This window comes from Gigantopelta aegis, chromosome 8, assembly GCF_016097555.1.
Source record: "Gigantopelta aegis isolate Gae_Host chromosome 8, Gae_host_genome, whole genome shotgun sequence".
In the NCBI taxonomy this organism is placed as follows: Eukaryota; Metazoa; Mollusca; class Gastropoda; order Neomphalida; family Peltospiridae; genus Gigantopelta; species Gigantopelta aegis.
Genome location: NC_054706.1, coordinates 502,420 through 523,958, shown reverse-complemented (window position 1 = coordinate 523,958; position 21,539 = coordinate 502,420). Strand labels below are relative to the sequence as shown.

Sequence of the window (21,539 nt, the reverse complement as noted above, 5' to 3'; positions counted from 1 at the left end):
TTTAGAAAAACACAAATAACTTCAAGGTTCCAAGTTGAAAAGGTTGCTTCCTGCATGTATTATACTCGCTGTTCTGCAATCATTGTTCAATAATTCCTCTGTTGGAATTCGTATTAAGTGTTTGCTTTAGCCAGTGTTTCTCCTGTATTGTATTTCACATTGAGAAATCAATTATATCTAAAACTAGTCATGAAAAAACAATGTCTTTAGAAGCATTATTATATTACTGAGTGAAGAATATCAGCCAGATTAGAATCAAGATCCAGAAAATATTGAGTACGTTGTACATACATATATATAACAGCTGTGGTCTGGAAAATAAGCCACCCCTAGAAAATATTCAGTGGCCTGGAAAATAAGCCACTCCTTAGAAAATATTCAGTGTCCTGGAAAATAAGCCACCCCTAGAAAATATTCAGTGTCCTGGAAAATAAGCCACCCCTAGAAAATATTCAGTGTCCTGGAAAATAAGCCACCCCTAGAAAATATTCAGTGTCCTGGAAAATAAGCCACCCCTAGAAAATATTCAGTGTCCTGGAAAATAAGCCACCCCTAGAAAATATTCAGTGTCCTGGAAAATAAGCCACCCCTAGAAAATATTCAGTGTCCTGGAAAATAAGCCACCCCTAGAAAATATTCAGTGTCCTGGAAAATAAGCCACCCCTAGAAAATATTCAGTGTCCTGGAAAATAAGCCACTCCTTAGAAAATAAACAGTGGCCTGGAAAATAAGCCACTTAGCTCAGTTGGCAGAGTTCTGGACTCCAATGCAGAGAGTCCCTGGTTCAAAACTGCTTGGAGGATATGGATTTAGTGATAGATGTTTTAGAGTTATTACTAATAACAACATCTTGTTTCAGATAGACAAGTGACAGCGCGTGGTGTGGACCCGACGAGATCTGACAAGACAAGATGTCTGTCCACATTGCTGGAATAGCTGCCATCGTGGTGTTCTACCTCATCATTCTTGGAGTGGGATTATGGGCAGCGCGCAAAGCTAAACAGACGGGATCTACTGCTAGCAGCGAGGATGTGATGCTGGCTGGCAGAAACATTGGCGCCGTCATAGGAATATTCACCATGACAGGTAGAATGTTTGAACTTCCATCATAGGAATTAATATTCACCATGACAGGTAGAGTGCTTTAACTTATGTCAAAGGAATATTCACCATGACAGGTAGAGTGTTTTAACTTATGTCATAGGAATATTCACCATGACAGGTAGAGTGTTTTAACTTATGTCATAGGAATATTCACCATGACAGGTAGAGTGTTTTTACTTATATCATAGGAATATTCACCATGACAGGTAGAGTGCTTTAACTTATGTCATAGGAATATTCACCATGACAGGTAGAGTGTTTTAACTTACATCATAGGAATATTCACCATGACAGGTGGAGTGTTTTAACTTACATCATAGGAATATTCACCATGACAGGTGGAGTGTTTTAACATACATCATAGGAATATTCACCATGACAGGTAGAGTGTTTTAACTTACATCATAGGAATATTCACAATGACAGGTAGAGTGTTTTAACGTCTGCCATAGGAATATTTACCATGACAGGTAGAGTGTTTTAACGTCTGTCATAGGAATATTCACCATGACAGGTAGAGTCTTTTAACTTATGTCATAGGAATATTCACCATGACAGGTAGAGTGTTTTAACGTCTGCCATAGGAATATTTACCATGACAGGTAGAGTGTTTTAACGTCTGTCATAGGAATATTCACCATGACAGGTAGAGTCTTTTAACTTACATCATAGGAATATTCACAATGACAGGTAGAGTGTTTTAATGTCTGTCATAGGAATATTCTCCATGACAGGTAGAGTGTTTTAATGTCTGTCATAGGAATATTCACCATGACAGGTAGAGTCTTTTAACTTATGTCATAGGAATATTCACCATGACAGGTAGAGTGTTTTAACGTGTGTCATAGGAACATTCACCATGACAGGTAGAGTGTTTTAACGTCTGTCATAGGAATATTCACCATGACAGGTACAGTGTTCTAACGTCTGCCATAGGAATATTTATCATGACAAGTAGAGTGTTTTAACGTCTGCCATAGGAATATTTACCATGAAAAGTAGAGTGTTTTAACGTCTGTCATAAGAATATTCACCATGACAGGTAGAGTGTTTTAATGTCTGCCATAGGAATATTTACCATGACAGGTAGAGTGTTTTAACGTCTGTCATAGGAATATTCACAATGACAGGTAGAGTGTTTTAACGTCTGCCATAGGAATATTCACCATGACAGATAGAGTGTTTTAACGTGTCATAGGAACATTCACCGTGACAGGTAGAGTGTTTTAACGTCTGTCATAGGAATATTCACTGTGACAGGTAGAGTGTTTTAACGTCTGTCATAGGAATATTCACCATGACAGGTAGAGTGTTTTAACGTCTGCCATAAGAATATTTACCATGACAGGTAGAGTGTTTTAACGTCTGTCATAGGAATATTCACCATGACAGGATAGAGTGTTTTAACTTCCATCATAGACTTTTAAATGTTTTATTGATAATTATTAATTAACATTTTGATAATTGACAATGTTAATGAATTGATTGAAAACTTGCATAATGAATTGTGACATCATACTGAAGGCCGGCTCACCATTCTCCACTAAGTGTGCAAGTTGCCCATATTCATGTCGCCCGGCCTTACCTAGGTTTAGTGTTATTTGCTAGATGTTGGCCAAAAACACCTATACTTATACCTATACCGTCATACTGAAGGATCACCATTCTCCACTAAGTGTGCAAGTTGCCCATGTTCATGTCGCCCGGCTGTACCTAGGTTTAGTGTTATTTGCTAGATGTTGGCCAAAAACACCTATACCTATACCGTCATACTGAAGGATCACCATTCTCCACTAAGTGTGCAAGTTGCCCATGTTCATGTCGCCTGGCCGTACCTACATGTAGGTTTAGTGTTATTTGCTAGATCTTTGTTGTAAGTTGGCCCAAAACACCTATACCTGTTCTGTCTTTGTGCTATATGTTTAGATATTCGTCAGTGCCCCAGTTTGTGCTATATGTTTAGATATTCGTCAGTGCCCCAGTTTGTCGACAATGCGTCAGTGCCCCAGTTTGTCGACAATGCGTCAGTGCCCCAGTTTGTCGACAATGCGTCAGTGAATAGCTGCATTTGGTGAAATTTGCCCTGTAGTCTACCTTTGAAGTTGTCAAATGCACCTGCGTGTACCTGGAATGAAGGTTTTTTGGTAGCTCTCATAATAATAACACCATTGAAAATCATTCGCTGTTCATTTCAGGGGGGAATGTTTTTTGAGAAAATTGAAAACACCTGTCACAGCTTCCATGATAGATACATGTACGTTACTGTAACGTATCTGTAATGTATCTGTAACGTATCTGTAAACGTAGATCCACATTACCGGAATAGAATAACTGAATGTAGATCACAATGTGTGCAGGTTGAACCTTAATTTATTTACAGAATATATGATACATCCAGTTAAAACCTCAATTTAATAATAAAATATAGTTAAGCATGTATAGTGTCTGCATTTGTCTGCATTTTTTTTGTGTTACGCAATATTTTAAGCAGATACATTACAACATTTGTCATGGATATGTCCACTGTATGTGTTTTGTAGTGCCATTTGACTTGTTTATCCATATAACACCCATAGTAGCCGTTTGACTTGTTTATCCATATAACACCCATAGTAGCCATTTGACTTGTTTATCCATATAACACCCATAGTAGCCATTTGACTTGTTTATCCATATAACACCCATAGTAGCCATTTGACTTGTTTATCCATATAACACCCATAGTAGGCATTTGACTTGTTTATCCATATAACACCCATAGTAGCCATTTGACTTGTTTATCCATATAACACCCATAGTAGGCATTTGACTTGTTTATCCATATAACACCCATAGTAGCCATTTGACTTGTTTATCCATATAACACCCATAGTAGCCATTTGACTTGTTTATCCATATAACACCCATAGTAGCCGTTTGACTTGTTTATCCATATAACACCCATAGTAGGCGTTTGACTTGTTTATCCATATAACACCCATAGTAGCCATTTCACTTGTTTATCCATATAACACCCATAGTAGCCATTTGACTTGTTTATCCATATAACACCCATAGTAGGCATTTGACTTGTTTATCCATATAACACCCATAGTAGCCATTTGACTTGTTTATCCATATAACACCCATAGTAGGCATTTGACTTGTTTATCCATATAACACCCATAGTAGCCATTTGACTTGTTTATCCATATAACACCCATAGTAGCCATTTGACTTGTTTATCCATATAACACCCATAGTAGGCATTTGACTTGTTTATCCATATAACACCCATAGTAGGCATTTGACTTGTTTATCCATATAACACCCATAGTAGGCATTTGACTTGTTTATCCATATAACACCCATAGTAGCCATTTGACTTGTTTATCCATATAACACCCATAGTAGCCATTTGACTTGTTTATCCATATAACACCCATAGTAGGCATTTGACTTGTTTATCCATATAACACCCATAGTAGGCATTTGACTTGTTTATCCATATAACACCCATAGTAGGCATTTGACTTGTTTATCCATATAACACCCATAGTAGCCATTTGACTTGTTTATCCATATAACACCCATAGTAGGCATTTGACTTGTTTATCCATATAACACCCATAGTAGCCATTTGACTTGTTTATCCATATAACACCCATAGTAGGCATTTGACTTGTTTATCCATATAACACCCATAGTAGGCATTTGACTTGTTTATCCATATAACACCCATAGTAGGCATTTGACTTGTTTATCCATATAACACCCATAGTAGCCATTTGACTTGTTTATCCATATAACACCCATAGTAGGCATTTGACTTGTTTATCCATATAACACCCATAGTAGGCATTTGACTTGTTTATCCATATAACACCCATAGTAGGCATTTGACTTGTTTATCCATATAACACCCATAGTAGCCATTTGACTTGTTTATCCATATAACACCCATAGTAGCCGTTTGACTTGTTTATCCATATAACACCCATAGTAGCCATTTGACTTGTTTATCCATATAACACCCATAGTAGCCATTTGACTTGTTTATCCATATAACACCCATAGTAGCCATTTGACTTGTTTATCCATATAACACCCATAGTAGCCATTTGACTTGTTTATCCATATAACACCCATAGTAGGCATTTGACTTGTTTATCCATATAACACCCATAGTAGGCATTTGACTTGTTTATCCATATAACACCCATAGTAGCCATTTGACTTGTTTATCCATATAACACCCATAGTAGGCATTTGACTTGTTTATCCATATAACACCCATAGTAGCCATTTGACTTGTTTATCCATATAACACCCATAGTAGCCATTTGACTTGTTTATCCATATAACACCCATAGTAGCCATTTGACTTGTTTATCCATATAACACCCATAGTAGGCATTTGACTTGTTTATCCATATAACACCCATAGTAGGCATTATATATACACATGTATATATGGGCATAAACTGGGTATTGGCCATACATAAATATCACAGAAATTACACAGAACGATACAACCAGATACGTGATAAAAAATCAGTTGCATCTGAGATATTTTGATTTTCCCACCACTTACATGGCCTATGGTGACGTAGGTCTGATTATGGGTCAGCTAGAAGGGAGAGACTAAATCATAGACACTGAGAGTCGTCAGCCAGTGAGAGTCTACTGAATATTCATGAGCAAACGGTTGATCGATATCGAGATTTTACGACTTCGAGTAATGTCCTGTTGTATATATATAAATTATTCCAACTATAGATATTAATGTAACAAGTATTTAATAATATACAGTGTGGTTAATAATTGTGTAATTGAATGTTACGTAGCATATATCAATGTCGTTGTTTGTTGTTTTCCTACACTTCTTCTGTGGGATAATCCCACCAATATTTTTATGAATTTTACACCAGTGGTTACGGTTATCTAAATGTCAAAGTTGTAATGCACGTCTGTACAACTTAATTTCATAAACAAACAAACAAACAACAACAACCAAAATCATTCAACAAATACAGAATATATAATTTAAAATAATTACTGTATAAATGAGTACAGGTCAAACCAATTAGAAAAATGTTGTCCACTACTTTTAATTACAATTATTTGTAATAACAATTGTCCTGAATAAAAATAATAACAACAATAACAACACAACAGTAGTTACGGTAGGTTTTTGGAAAATTATAAATTTAAGATTTCAGTAGGTTGGATTATAAATACATTATCTCACTACCAAGTACACATGAAGTCATCCACTGATGTAGTTAACAAATTACACACTTCTTGGCTAATGTCTATTTCCTCAAAGTAAAAATCTACTTTTGTAGACACAAAATTAATCAGTTTATCTAAGTGATCAGAGTAGATTTCTGTTTCTTTATTTTTTAAAGTATGATTTTTATTAAATATATTTGAATAAAGTACCACTGAAGGTTCATTTACCTTTAATATACATATACATATACATATACATATACATATACATATACATATACATATACATATACATATACATATACATACATACATACATACAGGCTGGTAGGTACAGGGTTTGCAACCCCGTACCGGCTCCAGCCCAGAGCAAGTTCTTAAGGACTCATTGCATAGGTGTACGGCTACTACACCCTCTTCTCTCTCCCTAACCACTAACCAACTAACAACTAACCCACTGTCCTGGACAGACAGCCCAGATAGCTGAGGTGTGTGCCCAAGACAGTGTGTGCCCAAGACAGCGTGCTTGAACCTTACTTGGATATAAGCATGGAAATAAGTTGAAATAAATGTGTGCGTGTGAGAAAATGCATATGTATAAGTAAACACTGGGGTTTTTTTTGTTTAACGACACCACTAGAGCACATTGATTCATTGGATATCAAACATTTGGTAATTCTGACATACAGTCTTAGAGAGGAAACCCACTATAATTTTTCATTAGTAGCAGGTAATCTTTTATATGCACCATACCACGGCTTTTGATATACATGTACCAGTGGTGGTGCACTGGCTGTAATAAGAAATAGCACAATGGTCCAATAAAAATGGATCGATCCTAGACCGACCATGCTTTACCAGTGGGCTACGTCCGACCCCTCCAATTTATGTAGACACTGAAAATTAAATATGAATATGAATTATTCATCAACTATCTAACTGATCAGGGTAGATTTCCATTTTATTACATATGTGCATTTTCATTTCCATTAAAATTATATTATTATTTTTTAAGTAGATGTGAATAATCTTACTGTATGTTTACTACCGATGTCAGTGCTAGTTTTCAGAAAAACAGACACGTAACATTTCAAAAGGGTGGATTTTATGGTACTTAACTACCGAGGGTACATGGATATCATCCACCGAGGGTACTTTTCCTTTAATATGATATATTGCATTGCATATATGTTGGCTAATGTATATTTCAGCTACGTAAACACCTTCTAATGTAGACATGACAATTCAATATGAATGTGATGGCTTAATCAATTATTTAACTGATCAGGGTAGATTTTCTTTCCATGTGTGAAAGTTTGATTTTTTTTTTTGATTTTTTTTTTTAATGTAACAAGATGTTAATAATCTTACTGCATATTTACTATCCATGTTAGGAGTGGTTTTCAGAAAATGAGATTCTTAACATTTCAAAAGGATGAATTCTACTGTACTTAACTACCGAAAGTACATGGATGTCATCCACTGAGGGTACTTTTTCTTTAACATTGTATATTACATTACATATATGTTGGCTAGTGTATATTTCAGCTGAGTAAACACCTTCTAATGTAGACATGACAATTCAATATGAATATGATGGATTAATCCATTATCTAACTGATCAGGGTAGATTATCTTTTCATATGTAAAATTTAAAAACAAAACTTTTTTTTTCTTTTTTTTTAAATAAATAGATATTAATAACCTTACTGCATATTTACTATATATGTCAGAAGTAGTTTTCAGAAAAGGAGATCCTTAACATTTCAAAAGGGTGGATTTTACAGTATGGTACCTAACTACCGAGGGTACATGAATATCATCCACCGAGGGTAGTTTTCCTTTAATCCATTATCTAAATGATCAGAGTACATTTCCAAATTAAAAGAAATTATTATTATTATTATTATTATTATTATTATTATTATTATTATTATTTAAAAATATATGTGAATAATCTTATGGTATGTTTACTGTCAGTGCTAGGGGTAGTTCTAGGTAAATGAGACACTTAAGATTTCAGTAGGGTGGATTTTACAGTACCCAACTACCGAGGGTACATTATCATCCACTGAGGGTACTTTTCCCAAAAGATGTTATATTAATTTACATATTTGTTAACTAACGTATATTTCAGCTAAGTAAACACCTTCTTATGTAGACACTATATGTGATAGATTAATCCATTATCTAAATGATCAGTGTAGATGTCTAAATTGTATGTAATGTTTTTATTTTGTAATCAAATATATGTGAATAACCTTACAGTATGTTTACTATCCATGTTAGTAGTGGAGCGACTTGGCTGATCAATTGTGCACTTTTCTGTGAAAGCATGAACATTGGCAAATGGTAAGAGTAACCCAATACAAGGATATTTAGTCCAGGGCCCACTGGAAATTGCACCCTGTATGGCTGCCATCTTGAACTCCAAGATGGCCACCATTGTGGACCTGTTTTGTTTAATATCTCCTTAACTAATACACATATCGAGAGAGTTGAAATGCCTATACCCACAGGAATCCAGTGGTGACAGATGTGTTTGCAAATTGTGGCTGCCATCTTGAAATCAAAGATGATCACCGTCCAAATGCTATTTTGCCAATCTGATTAAAATTAGCTCTGCTGGGTCCGCCAGAAAAATGTAGCGGGTTTCCTTTGATGACTATACGAGTCAGAATTACCAAATGTTTGTCATCCAGTAATCCAGTAGCCTATGATTAATTAATCAATATGCTCTAGTGGTGTCATTAAACAAAACAAACCTCTTTGAATTATTTTATTATTATTAATTGATTATCTTAAACCCACAAGTTTTTTTAATGACTGTGTTAATCATTTTACAAATATACAGTGGCACTTTATTTTTAACGGTTCCATCACCTTAGGTACATTGCCTGTATTGGTTTGCATCTTGAATTAATTAAAAATAACTTGTATAGAACAATTGAACTACTTTCATCGTATTCCATGACCCCTAAAACTATGGGTTAGATGCAAGAATTACATTTTAGTACCGAATAATAAGGAAGTTATTGTAATTTTCTCAATTTGGACCACCATATTACATGACCCATTTAGTTAAATCTGAATTTTGATAGCACCATTGCCCTCCTTGGCTCCTAAAACCATAGGGTAAATGCAATAAATTTTCTTTATCTGTCAATTTATAAGCAAGCTATAGACATTTCCCTGATTTGGCTACCATTTTGTCCGCCATCTTGGATTTTTCTTCAAGGGTGCCCAGGTGGCACCCGCTAGATTATTGATGTGCACCAAATTGTGCAGACTTTGAACTCAAATTGGCATTTGGTTATTCACATTATTTTTTTTTAAAATTATAATAATAAAAAATAATACTAATAATAATTTCTTATAATATGGAAATCTATCATTTAGATAATGGATTAATCCATCATATACTTATTTAGTTGTTAATGTCTATATAAGAAGGTGTTTACTTAGCTGAAATATATATTAGCTAACAAACAAGTAAATTAATATATACCATATCTTGGTGGATGATCTTGTAACCCTGGTAGTTAGGTACTATAAAAACTTAAGTGTCTCATTTTCCTAGAACTATCCCTAGCACTGATAGTAAAGATACAGTAAGATTATTCACATATATTTTTTTTTTCAAATAAAAAATAAAAATAAAAATAAAAATAGTAATTTCTTATAATTTGGAAATCTACCCTTATCATTTGGATATTGGATTAATCCACCATATACATATTTAATTATTAGTGTCTATATAAGAAGGTTTTTACTTAGATAAAATATACAACAGCTAACAAAGAAAGGAAATATTTTATTCATAAAGTACGGTTATTCACAAATATTAAAAAATAGTAATAATAAAAATAGAACAAAATAATAACTTGTTATAATTTGAAAATCTACCCTTATTAGTTAGATAATGGATATACATATTTAATTATTAGTGTCTACATAAAGTGTTTACTTATCTGAAATATACAATAGCTAACAAATACATAAATTAATATACCATATTAAGGAAAAAGTACCCTCAGTGGATGATCTTGTACTGTCGGTGGTTAAGGTACTCTAAAATCCAGCCTATTAAATTCTTAAGTGTCTCATTTTCCTACAACTATTCCTAGCACGGATAGGAAACATACAGTAAGGTTATTCACATACCCGGTATATTTTTACAAAAATAAAGGAAGGAAGGAAATGTTTTATTTAACGATGCACTCAACACATTTTTATTTCTGGCTATATGGCGTCAGACAGGAAGGGATCTTTTATATGCACCATCCCACAGACAGGATAGTACATACCACAGCCTTTGTTACACCAGTTGTGGAGCACTGGCTGGAACGAGAAATAGCCCAATGGATCCACCGACAGGGATTGATCCCAGACTTACCTCACATCAAGCGAATGCTTAATCTACTGGGCTATATCCCGCCCCACTTTTACAAAAATAGAAAATGAAAAATTACAAATAACAAATTGTAAATATACCCTGGTCATTTAGATAATGGATTAATCCACCATATTCATATTTAATTTTCAGTGTCTGCATAAGGAGGCATTTATTTAGCTGAAATTAACATTACATATAAAATGGAAAATCTACCCTGATAAATTTGAAATCTGAAGTTTATCATTTTTGCAAAATCTACCCCAGCATATATAGTACATATGCTGCTTTGATGCAATCTAAAGCCCTGACATTAGCCAAATATCATGTACCACATTGTTAGGTCAGTTGTTAGGTCATTTAACCCTCACTTTACCTGTAGATGGTAGATAATGAATTAACCCACGATTATATATATTAATTTTTACATATAGTATATACTGTATATAATTATATTCATGTTTACATGTTTACATATCTGATACAGACGTTAAAAAACAAAACAAAAACTATGTGATATATTATATTATTAACGTATTATTAATATTGTGTCACGTTTACAAACGATTAACTATACAGCGTTGTTTGTAGTCCCGATATATCTGTCATAAACTCAGTTGCTGAGTTGACGGCAGGTGTAATACCGTAAGTTACCGTGTATCGGACTACGTAGGTACGTCAAAACATCGTAAGTACAGATTAGAAAGAAAAAAAAACACATTGAAAAACAAAGCGCCTGGTCGAGATCTGGTAACAAATGAACATATAAAATATCTAAATGTGATACTATACACAAACACTTAACCCACCTGTTCAATATGATAATATGGACATGTTATTCTCCTAAGATATATATGTATAAAGGAAATAGTAAAGACAGAACAGACCCATCAAACTATCGGGGTATAACTTTAACTTCTGCAATTGGGAAAATATTACTAGTGTGGGTTCAAGAAGGAACATGGATCTATATATTACTGCACCCCATATAATACAAGAAGTAATATCACGCTTACAGTATTACAGGCTTCTCCTCAAGTTATTTCAACTAGGTGTAGTTCAAGAAGGAACATGGATCTATATATTACTGCACCCCACATAATACAAGAAGTAATATCAGGCTTACAGTATTACAGGCTTCTCCTCAAGTTATTTCAACTAGGTGTAAAAGGTCCATGCTGGCATATCATCTGTCATTCATACACCGGCCTCGGTGGCGTAGTGGTTAAGCCATCGGACTACAGGCTGGTAGGTACAGGTTCGCAGCCCGGTACCGGCTCCAACCCAGAGCGAGTTCTTAAGGGCTCAATGGGTAGGTGTAAGGCCACTACACCCTCTTCTCTCTCACTAACTACTAACCAACTAACAATTAACCTACTGTCCTGGACAGACAGCCCAGATAGCTGAGGTGTGTGCCCAGGACAGCGTGCTTGAACCTTAATTGGATATAAGCACGAAAATAAGTTGAAATGAATGAATGTCATTCATACTGTGAGACCAGTAACCTGTTCCCAGTTAGACAAGGTGTGGGACAGAGCCAGCTGGTGTGTACCATCAGCATGGATGTGTCTAGTGTTGTTAGATCTAACATGTTATTTAGCCAAAGACTAACACTGACAATCAGTGTGTACGTCTTATGTTGTTATATCTAACATGTTATTTAGCCAAAGACTAACACCGACAATTGCTGTGTCTAGTGTTGTTATATCTAACGTGTTATTTAACCAAAGACTAACACCAACAATCGGTTTGTCTTGTGTTGTTATATCTAACGTGTTAGTTAACCAAAGACTAACACCGACAATCGCTGTGTCTATAGTGTTGTTATATCTAACCTGATAGTTAACCAAAGTCTAATACTGACAATCACTGTGTCTAGTGTTGTTATATCTAACATGATAGTTAACCACTTAATCTTAGGTTAAATATCTAGTAGTACACTTGACTATCTTAAGCCTTGAAAATCTGGTAGGTGTAGCACAATTTCTGAAGCTAAAACACCTCAGGCTACCACCAAGGTCAAGCCCTGAACATTTCAAGCATTTACATACTGTCATATAGAATACATAGATCATATTGTCATATAGAATACATAGATCATACTGTCATATAGAATACATAGATCATACTGTCATATAGAATACATAGATCATATTGTCATATAGAATACATAGATCATACTGTCATATAGAATACATAGATCATACTGTCATATAGAATACATAGACCATACTGTCATATAGAATACATAGATCATACTGTCATATAGAATACATAGATCATACTGGCTTTGTTTTCAACAAAGTGGTTTTTCAGCTTTCTTTTAATTTGTTATTTTTTGCACACAATAATGTTCACAAAATAGATTGAATGTTATTTGAAATACATAAAACAATTAACCAGTTATATATCTTCTGTGGTGGGATTTTTCGCTTTGAAAAGATCCTTTTAACTTTCATTAACCGATTTCACATTCCTGTGTGCTGTCTTACTGTGCTAGTATTCGTGGACATCCTGTAGGGTCAGCATGTAGCCCAGCTGTAAGGCATTTCCACTGATGCGTGACTCCGCTAGGATTGATCCCCACCCTGCAGTGCAGGCCCATTGACCTGTTTCTCATTCCAGCCAGTGCTCCACAATTAGAGTAAAACAGATTGTGATATGAATGCTATTATCGTGTATCTGGGATGGTACATATAACAGATCTGTTGCTGCTGTTTGAAAGCTGTCCTGGACAGAGCTAGAGCCAGCAAAAGTAGACACCTGCACCCATGACAGGCAAGCACTACAACAGCTTGTTCTGAATGTGCATGTTGAACCCTATGACCTGACCTGACCTGACCTATTTGAAAAGAGTAGCCCATTGTGTTAGGGATTTCAGGATACACAGATGCATCAGTGTATCATATGATACTGCTGATGCCGATAAGATATACAATACAGTTGTTTGTGTATCGATTCCTAGTTTGACTCTGTATATGTTCCTATTTTAATATTGTATCAATTTCTAGTTTGCCTCTGTATATGTTCCTATTTTAATATTGTATCGATTCCTAGTTTGACTCTGTATATGTTCCTATTTTAATATTGTATCGATTTTCTAACACCAACTGAGATGTACTTATTCACAAGTTATTTCCATCAAGTTAAAAGTTAGTTTGTTTTATTTAATGACACCACTAGAGCACATTGATTAATTAATCATCAGCTATTGAATGTCAAACATTTGGTATTTCTGACTTGTAGTCATCAGAGGAAACCCGCTACATATTTCTTAATGCAGCAAGGGATCTTTAATATATGCATTTTCCCACAGACAGGAAAGCACATACCATGGCCTTTGAACAGTTGTGGTGCACTGTTTAGAACGAGAAGCCCAATCAGCTGAATGGATCCACAGAGGTGGTTCAATCATGAGATACAAGCACCTCAAGCGAGCACTCAACTGACCAAGCCCCTTCATCAAGGAAGGATAGTGATAGAAGTGGAGAGAGAATATTATTATATTATATTATGTAATTGCTCATGTCTATATGCTTGTGTGGTATTTCTACCCGAAAACTGTCTTTAAACAATGTGTTTTTTTTCTTTTCTTTTAATTATCTTGTTTTTTTCTTCTATTGAAATAATTTCACCTAAATTTCACCTAAGGAAAACCAAGTGAATGAGGAATTGTAATACATATTGTATCGTGGAGTAGGTGTATGTATCGTGGGGTAGGTGTATGTATCGTGGGGTAGGTGTATGTATCGTGGGGTAGGTGTATGTATCGTGGGGTAGGTATATGTATCGTGGGGTAGGTACATGTATCGTGGGGTAGGTGTATGTATCGTGGGGTAGGTGTATGTATCGTGGGGTAGGTGTATGTATCATGGGGTGGGTGTACAGTGACAGCCCTACATTGTGTGGCAGTGTATCGTGGGGTAGGTGTATGTATCATGGGGTAGGTGTACTGTGACAGCCCTACATTGTGTGGCAGTGTATCATAGGGTAGGTGTATGTATCATGGGGTAGGTGTATGTATCGTTGGATAGGTGTATGTATCGTGGAGTAGGTATATGTATTGTGGGTAGGTGTATGTATCGTGGGGTAGGTGTATGTATCGTGGGGTAGGTGTATGTATCATGGGGTAGGTGTATGTATCATGGGGTAGGTGTACCATGACAGCCCTACATTGTGTGGCAGCATATCGTGGGGTAGGTGTATGTATCATGGGGTAGGTGTACCGTGACAGCCCTACATTGTGTGGCAGCGTATCGTGGGGTAGGTATATGTATCATGGAGTAGGTGTACTGTGACAGCCCTACATTGTGTGGCAGTGTATCATGGGGTAGGTGTATGTATCATGGGGTGGGTGTATGTATCATGGAGTAGGTGTACCGTGACGGCCCTACATTGTGTGGCAGCGTATCGTGGGGTAGGTGTATGTATCATGGGGTAGGTGTATGTATCGTTGGATAGGTGTATGTATCGTGGAGTAGGTATATGTATTGTGGGTAGGTGTATGTATCGTGGGGTAGGTGTATGTATCGTGGGGTAGGTGTATGTATCATGGGGTAGGTGTATGTATCATGGGGTAGGTGTACCATGACAGCCCTACATTGTGTGGCAGCATATCGTGGGGTAGGTGTATGTATCATGGGGTAGGTGTACCGTGACAGCCCTACATTGTGTGGCAGCGTATCGTGGGGTAGGTATATGTATCATGGAGTAGGTGTACTGTGACAGCCCTACATTGTGTGGCAGTGTATCATGGGGTAGGTGTATGTATCATGGGGTGGGTGTACAGTGACAGCCCTACATTGTGTGGCAGTGTATCGTGGGGTAGGTGTATGTATCATGGGGTAGGTGTACTGTGACAGCCCTACATTGTGTGGCAGTGTATCGTGGGGTAGGTGTATGTATCATGGGGTAGGTGTATGTATCGTTGGATAGGTGTATGTATCGTGGAGTAGGTATATGTATTGTGGGTAGGTGTATTTATCGTGGGGTAGGTGTATGTATCGTGGGGTAGGTGTATGTATCATGGGGTAGGTGTATGTATCATGGGGTAGGTGTACCATGACAGCCCTACATTGTGTGGCAGCATATCGTGGGGTAGGTGTATGTATCATGGGGTAGGTGTACCGTGACAGCCCTACATTGTGTGGCAGCGTATCGTGGGGTAGGTATATGTATCATGGAGTAGGTGTACTGTGACAGCCCTACATTGTGTGGCAGTGTATCATGGGGTAGGTGTATGTATCATGGGGTGGGTGTATGTATCATGGAGTAGGTGTACCGTGACGGCCCTACATTGTGTGGCAGCGTATCGTGGGGTAGGTGTATGTATCATGGGGTAGGTGTACTGTGACAGCCCTACATTGTGTGGCAATGTATCATGGGGTAGGTGTATGTATTGTTGGGTAGGTGTATGTATCATGGAGTAGGTGTATGTATTGTGGAGTAGGTGTATATATCATGGGGTAGGTGTATGTATCGTGGGGTAGGTGTATGCAACGTGGGGTAGATGTATGTATCGTGGGGTAGGTGTATGTATCGTGGGGTAGGTATACCGTGACAGCCCTATATTGCGTGGCAGCATATCGTGGGGTAGGTGTATGTATCGTGGGGTAGGTGTATGCAACGTGGGGTAGGTGTACATATCATGGGGTAGGTGTATGTATCGTGGGGTAGGTGTACCGTGACAACCCTACATTGCGTGGCAGCATATCATGGGGTAGGTGTATGTATCATGGGGTAGGTGTATGTATCATGGGTAGGTCTATAGCAATAGAATTTCTTAGAGCTAGCAATAGAATTTCTTAGAGCTAGCAATAGAATTTCTTAGACTAGAAATATAATTTCTTACACTAGAAATAGAATTTCTTAGACTAGCAATAGAATTTCTTAGACTAGCAATAGAATTTCTTAGAGCTAATAATAGAATTTCTTAGTCTAGCAATATAATTTCTTAGACTAGCAATAGAATTTCTTAGAGCTAATAATAGAATTTCTTACACTAGAAATAGAATTTCTTAGAGCTAATAATAGAATTTCTTAGTCTAGCAATATAATTTCTTAGACTAGCAATAGAATTTCTTAGACTAGCAATAGAATTTCTTAGTGTAATAAAAAATCACCTGCTAAAAGCAGCAAAACCTCACAGGTCATGTTTCAAGAGAGAGCTACATGTAGATGTATGTAGGATTATCTCATCTGCTGTTTAGCTCATGATTCTCTTATATTTTAATTCCATAATGCTCAGAGTTCCTAATTCTCCCCACACTATCCCAACCTTTCTCCCACCATGTGTTGTCTTATTTCCAGTGGGACATATTTTGTCTCAAAGCAAAACCTTTTTTTTACCTGCTATTAAAACAAAATAACAGTGCAAATGCAAATGCGCCATAAATGATTTTTTTAATGAGAAGACGTTTAAATTTTTTAAAGCTAGCTTTTGAGTTTTTATAAGAAAGAGAATGCTACATCAGATATTTATCTTGTAATTAACTCATTGTTTATAAAAGTATTCAAATTGCTTTATTTGTGGTTAAAAACTTAAATCTCCCAAATAAAAAACATTGTCTGAAGTTTGATTGAACAATTAAACATTCTTTTAGTGTCAGCACCACAGGCACTTACATATACTTTCAGCTACCAGCGTTGAATCTTACACCATATAAACTTCAAACAAACTACCAGCGTTGAATCTTACACCATATAAACTTCAAACAAACTATCAGCGTTGAATCTTACACCATATAAACTTCAAACAAACTACCAGCGTTGAATCTTATAACATATAAACTTCAAACAAACTACCAGCGTTGAATCTTAAAGTACACCATATAAACTTCAAACAAACTACCAGTGTTGAATCTTACACCATATAAACTTGAAACAAACTACCAGCGTTGAATCTTACAACATATAAACATCAAACAAACTACCAGCATTGAATCTTAAATTACAACATATAAACTTCAAACAAACTACCAGCGTTGAATCTTACACCATATAATCTTCAAACAAACTACCAGCATTGAATCTTACACCATATAAACTTCAAACAAACTACCAGCGTTGAATCTTACAACATATAAACTTCAAACAAACTACCAGCTTTGAATCTTACACCATATAAACTTCAAACAAACTAGCAGCTTTGAATCTTACACCATACAAACTTCAAACAAACTAGCAGCATTGAATCTTACACCATATAAACTTCAAACAAACTAGCAGCGTTGAATCTTACACCATATAAACTTCAAACAAACTAGCAGCATTGAATCTTACACCATATAAACTTCAAACAATTTAGCAGCGTTGAATCTTACACCATATAAACTTCAAACAAACTACCAGCGTTGAATCTTACACCATATAAACTTCAAACAAACTACCAGCGTTGAATCTTACATCATATAAACTTCAAACAAACTACCAGCGTTGAATCTTACACCATATAAACTTCAAACAAACAACCAGCATTGAATCTTACACCACATAAACTTCAAACAAACTAGCCTCTTACAGAATTAATTGCTGCAATTTCATCCTGGGGCTTTTCTCAGTCTGTTAGTGTGCAAAATTAATTTCCAGGTTTTCGAGCAATTAGCGGTTAGCGGAAAGTCTTGGATAAAGAGAAACTGCCTTGTCACAGCTTGGCGTGGCGGAGTCTGTCGGGCAGATTCACGCGGAAACATTGATCGAGTTCCTGCCAGGATGTGTGTTGAAGTTCTGTCAATTTATGGCCGCAATGGACACCCACTCTCGCGAAAAGACACTTTGTAAATCAGGTGGCAGGAACCTCAGCTTTTTGTATTTATTTTTATTATTAAATTCCCGGTAAATTGTCACTCAGAATTTATGTTCTGGGAGAAGAACATGCCTGGCTGTGAGCAGATTTATATTGCTGTGCTGTGATTATGTAAACTACTTTAATAATCTGACTACAGCACATGTCACAGTATTCTGAGAACACCTAGAGATATGGGGCGGGATGTGACAGTATTCTGAGAACACCTAGAGATATGGGGCGGGATGTGACAGTATTCTGAGAACACCTAGAGATATGGGGCGGGATGTGACAGTATTCTGAGAACACCTAGAGATATGGGGCGGGATGTGACAGTATTCTGAGAACACCTAGAGATATGGGGCGGGATGTGACAGTATTCTGAGAACACCTAGAGATATGGGGCGGGATGTGACAGTATTCTGAGAACACCTAGAGATATGGGGCGGGATGTAGCACAGTGGTAAACGCTTGCTTGATGCCCTGTTGGTCTAGGATCGATCTCTGTTGGTGGGCCCATTGGGCTATTTCTTGTTCCAGGTATACCAAAGACTGTGGTATGTGCTATCCTGTCTGTGGAATGGTGCACATAAAATACCACTTGCTACTAATGGATAAATGCCAGAATTTGTGTTATATAATTGTTGTAATTTTAAGTTTTGATATGCCCATGTGCATCACAGAATAAAGTATAAGTTAAAGCTTATTTCATTTCAACTTATTTTCGTGCTTATATATCCAATTAAGGTTCAAGCACTCTGTCCTGGGCACATACCTCAGCTATCTGGGCTGTCTGTCCAGGACAGTGGGTTACTTGCTAGTTGGTTAGTGGTCAGTGAGAGAGAAGAGGGTGTAGTGGCCTTACACCTACCCATTGAGCCCGTAAGAACTCGCTCTGGTTGGAGCCGGTACCGGGCTGCGAACCCGGGCTGTACCTACCAACCTGGCTTAACCACTGCACCAATGAAGCCAGTACAAAGCTTATTTACCATCACTTATAATAAAATAAATATATAATAATATAAATGAAACATATTGTTTAGACTGATGGCAGCCAGAAGCAGGGCTGTATTATAGCTATAGATATTGCATTCAATACAACAACCAGGATTTAACCTGCCTCATAACATGAACAAATTGACTGTTTGTGAAATGATGTGTCCATTAATTGGACTGACCCTGAAGCTCCTACTCTCATTCTGACACTGCACCACACACTGTGCTACAGTTATTAAACCTGTTGCTGTTAATTAATTGTTTACAAATTCACAGACACAATCATCACCAGGCTCAGCTAACACAGAAGAAAAAAATTTGACTGAAGTGTAGAGTTTGTGAATGCCCCAAGATTTGATTGGGAAACACAGCAGGTGTGTTCACCACTTGAAGTAGGCTACTTGTGTCAGATATTGTGTCAGATGTTGTGTTATAATCTGGAGGACTGGCCAGGAACACCCCCTGTCTTGTTTGTAGAACTGTGTTATAATCTGGAGGACTGGCCAGGAACACCATTCTGTTTTGTTTGTAGAACTGTGTTATAATCTGGAGGACTGGCCAGGAACACCATTCTGTTTTGTTTGTAGAACTGTGTTATAATCTGGAGGACTGGCCAGGAACACCATTCTGTCTTGTTTGTAGAACTGTGTTATAATCTGGAGGACTGGCCAGGAACACCATTCTGTCTTGTTTGTAGAACTGTGTTATAATCTGGAGGACTGGCCAGGAACACCCTCTGTCTTGTTTATAGAACTGTGTTATAATCTGGAGGACTGGCCAGGAACACCATTCTGTCTTGTTTGTAGAACTGTGTTATAATCTGGAGGACTGGCCAGGAACACCATTCTGTCTTTTTTGTAGAACAGTGTTATAATCTGGAGGACTGGCCAGGAACACCCCCTGTTTTTTTTGTAGAACAGTGTTATAATCTGGAGGACTGGCCAGGAACACCATTCTGTCTTGTTTGTAGAACTGTGTTATAATCTGGAGGACTGGCCAGGAACACCATTCTGTCTTTTTTGTAGAACAGTGTTATAATCTGGAGGACTGGCCAGGAACACCCCCTGTCTTGTTTGTAGAACAGTGTTATAATCTGGAGGACTGGCTAGGAACACCATTCTGTCTTGTTTGTAGAACTGTGTTTACACAACATCTCCACTCCACTAGTTGATCTGCATCACAAGGCATGGTCTGCTAAGAGAAGGGTTAATTATTTTGTCAAATTGAATTATTCTTCTAAATTAGATCTTGGCAGTTCTCCACTGAGTCTGGTGTGGACTCAGTTTGCAGCAGATTGATCTAATCAGCAGTCACCAGTGAATCTCCCACAGTATGAGGGAATATGGGAATCACCAGTGAATCTCCCACAGTATGAGGGAATATGGGAAACACCAGTGAATCTCCCACAGTATGAGGGAATGTGGGAGTCACCAGTGAATCTGTCACAGTATGAGGGAATGTGGGAGTCACCAGTGAATCTTTCACAGTATGAGGGAATGTGGGAGTCACCAGTGAATCTTTCACAGTATGAGGGAATGTGGGAGTCACCAGTGAATCTTTCACAGTATGAGGGAATGTGGGAGTCACCAGTGAATCTGTCACAGTATGAGGGAATGTGGGAGTCACCAGTGAATCTTTCACAGTATGAGGGAATGTGGGAGTCACCAGTGAATCTTTCACAGTATGAGGGAATATGGGAGTCACCAGTGAATCTATCACAGTATGAGGGAATATGGGAGTCACCAGTGAATCTCTCACAGTATGAGGGAATATGGGAGTCACCAGTGAATCTCTCACAGTATGAGGGAATATGGGAGTCACCAGTGAATCTTTCACAGTATGAGCGAATATGGGAGTCACCAGTGAATCTCTCACAGTATGAAGGAATATGGGAGTCACCAGTGGTTCCCCACATTAGGAGGGAATATGGGAGTCACCAGTTAATATATCACAGTATGAGGGAATATGGGAGTCACCAGTGAATCTGTCACAGTATGAGGGAATATGGGAGTTACCAGTGAATCTTCCACAGTATTAGAGAATATGGGA

General features: G+C 37.2%; 1 protein-coding gene across 1 annotated transcript in view; it reads left to right on the top strand.

The window, feature by feature from the left end:
* Positions 1-911: 911 nt before the first annotated feature.
* LOC121378609 (high-affinity choline transporter 1-like) overlaps positions 912-21,539 on the top strand; it is an 83,464-nt gene continuing 62,836 nt past the window's right edge. The window contains exon 1 of the mRNA XM_041506867.1: positions 912-1,086. Coding sequence (XP_041362801.1) covers positions 912-1,086 — 175 coding nt within the window. The remainder of the gene's footprint in view (positions 1,087-21,539) is intronic.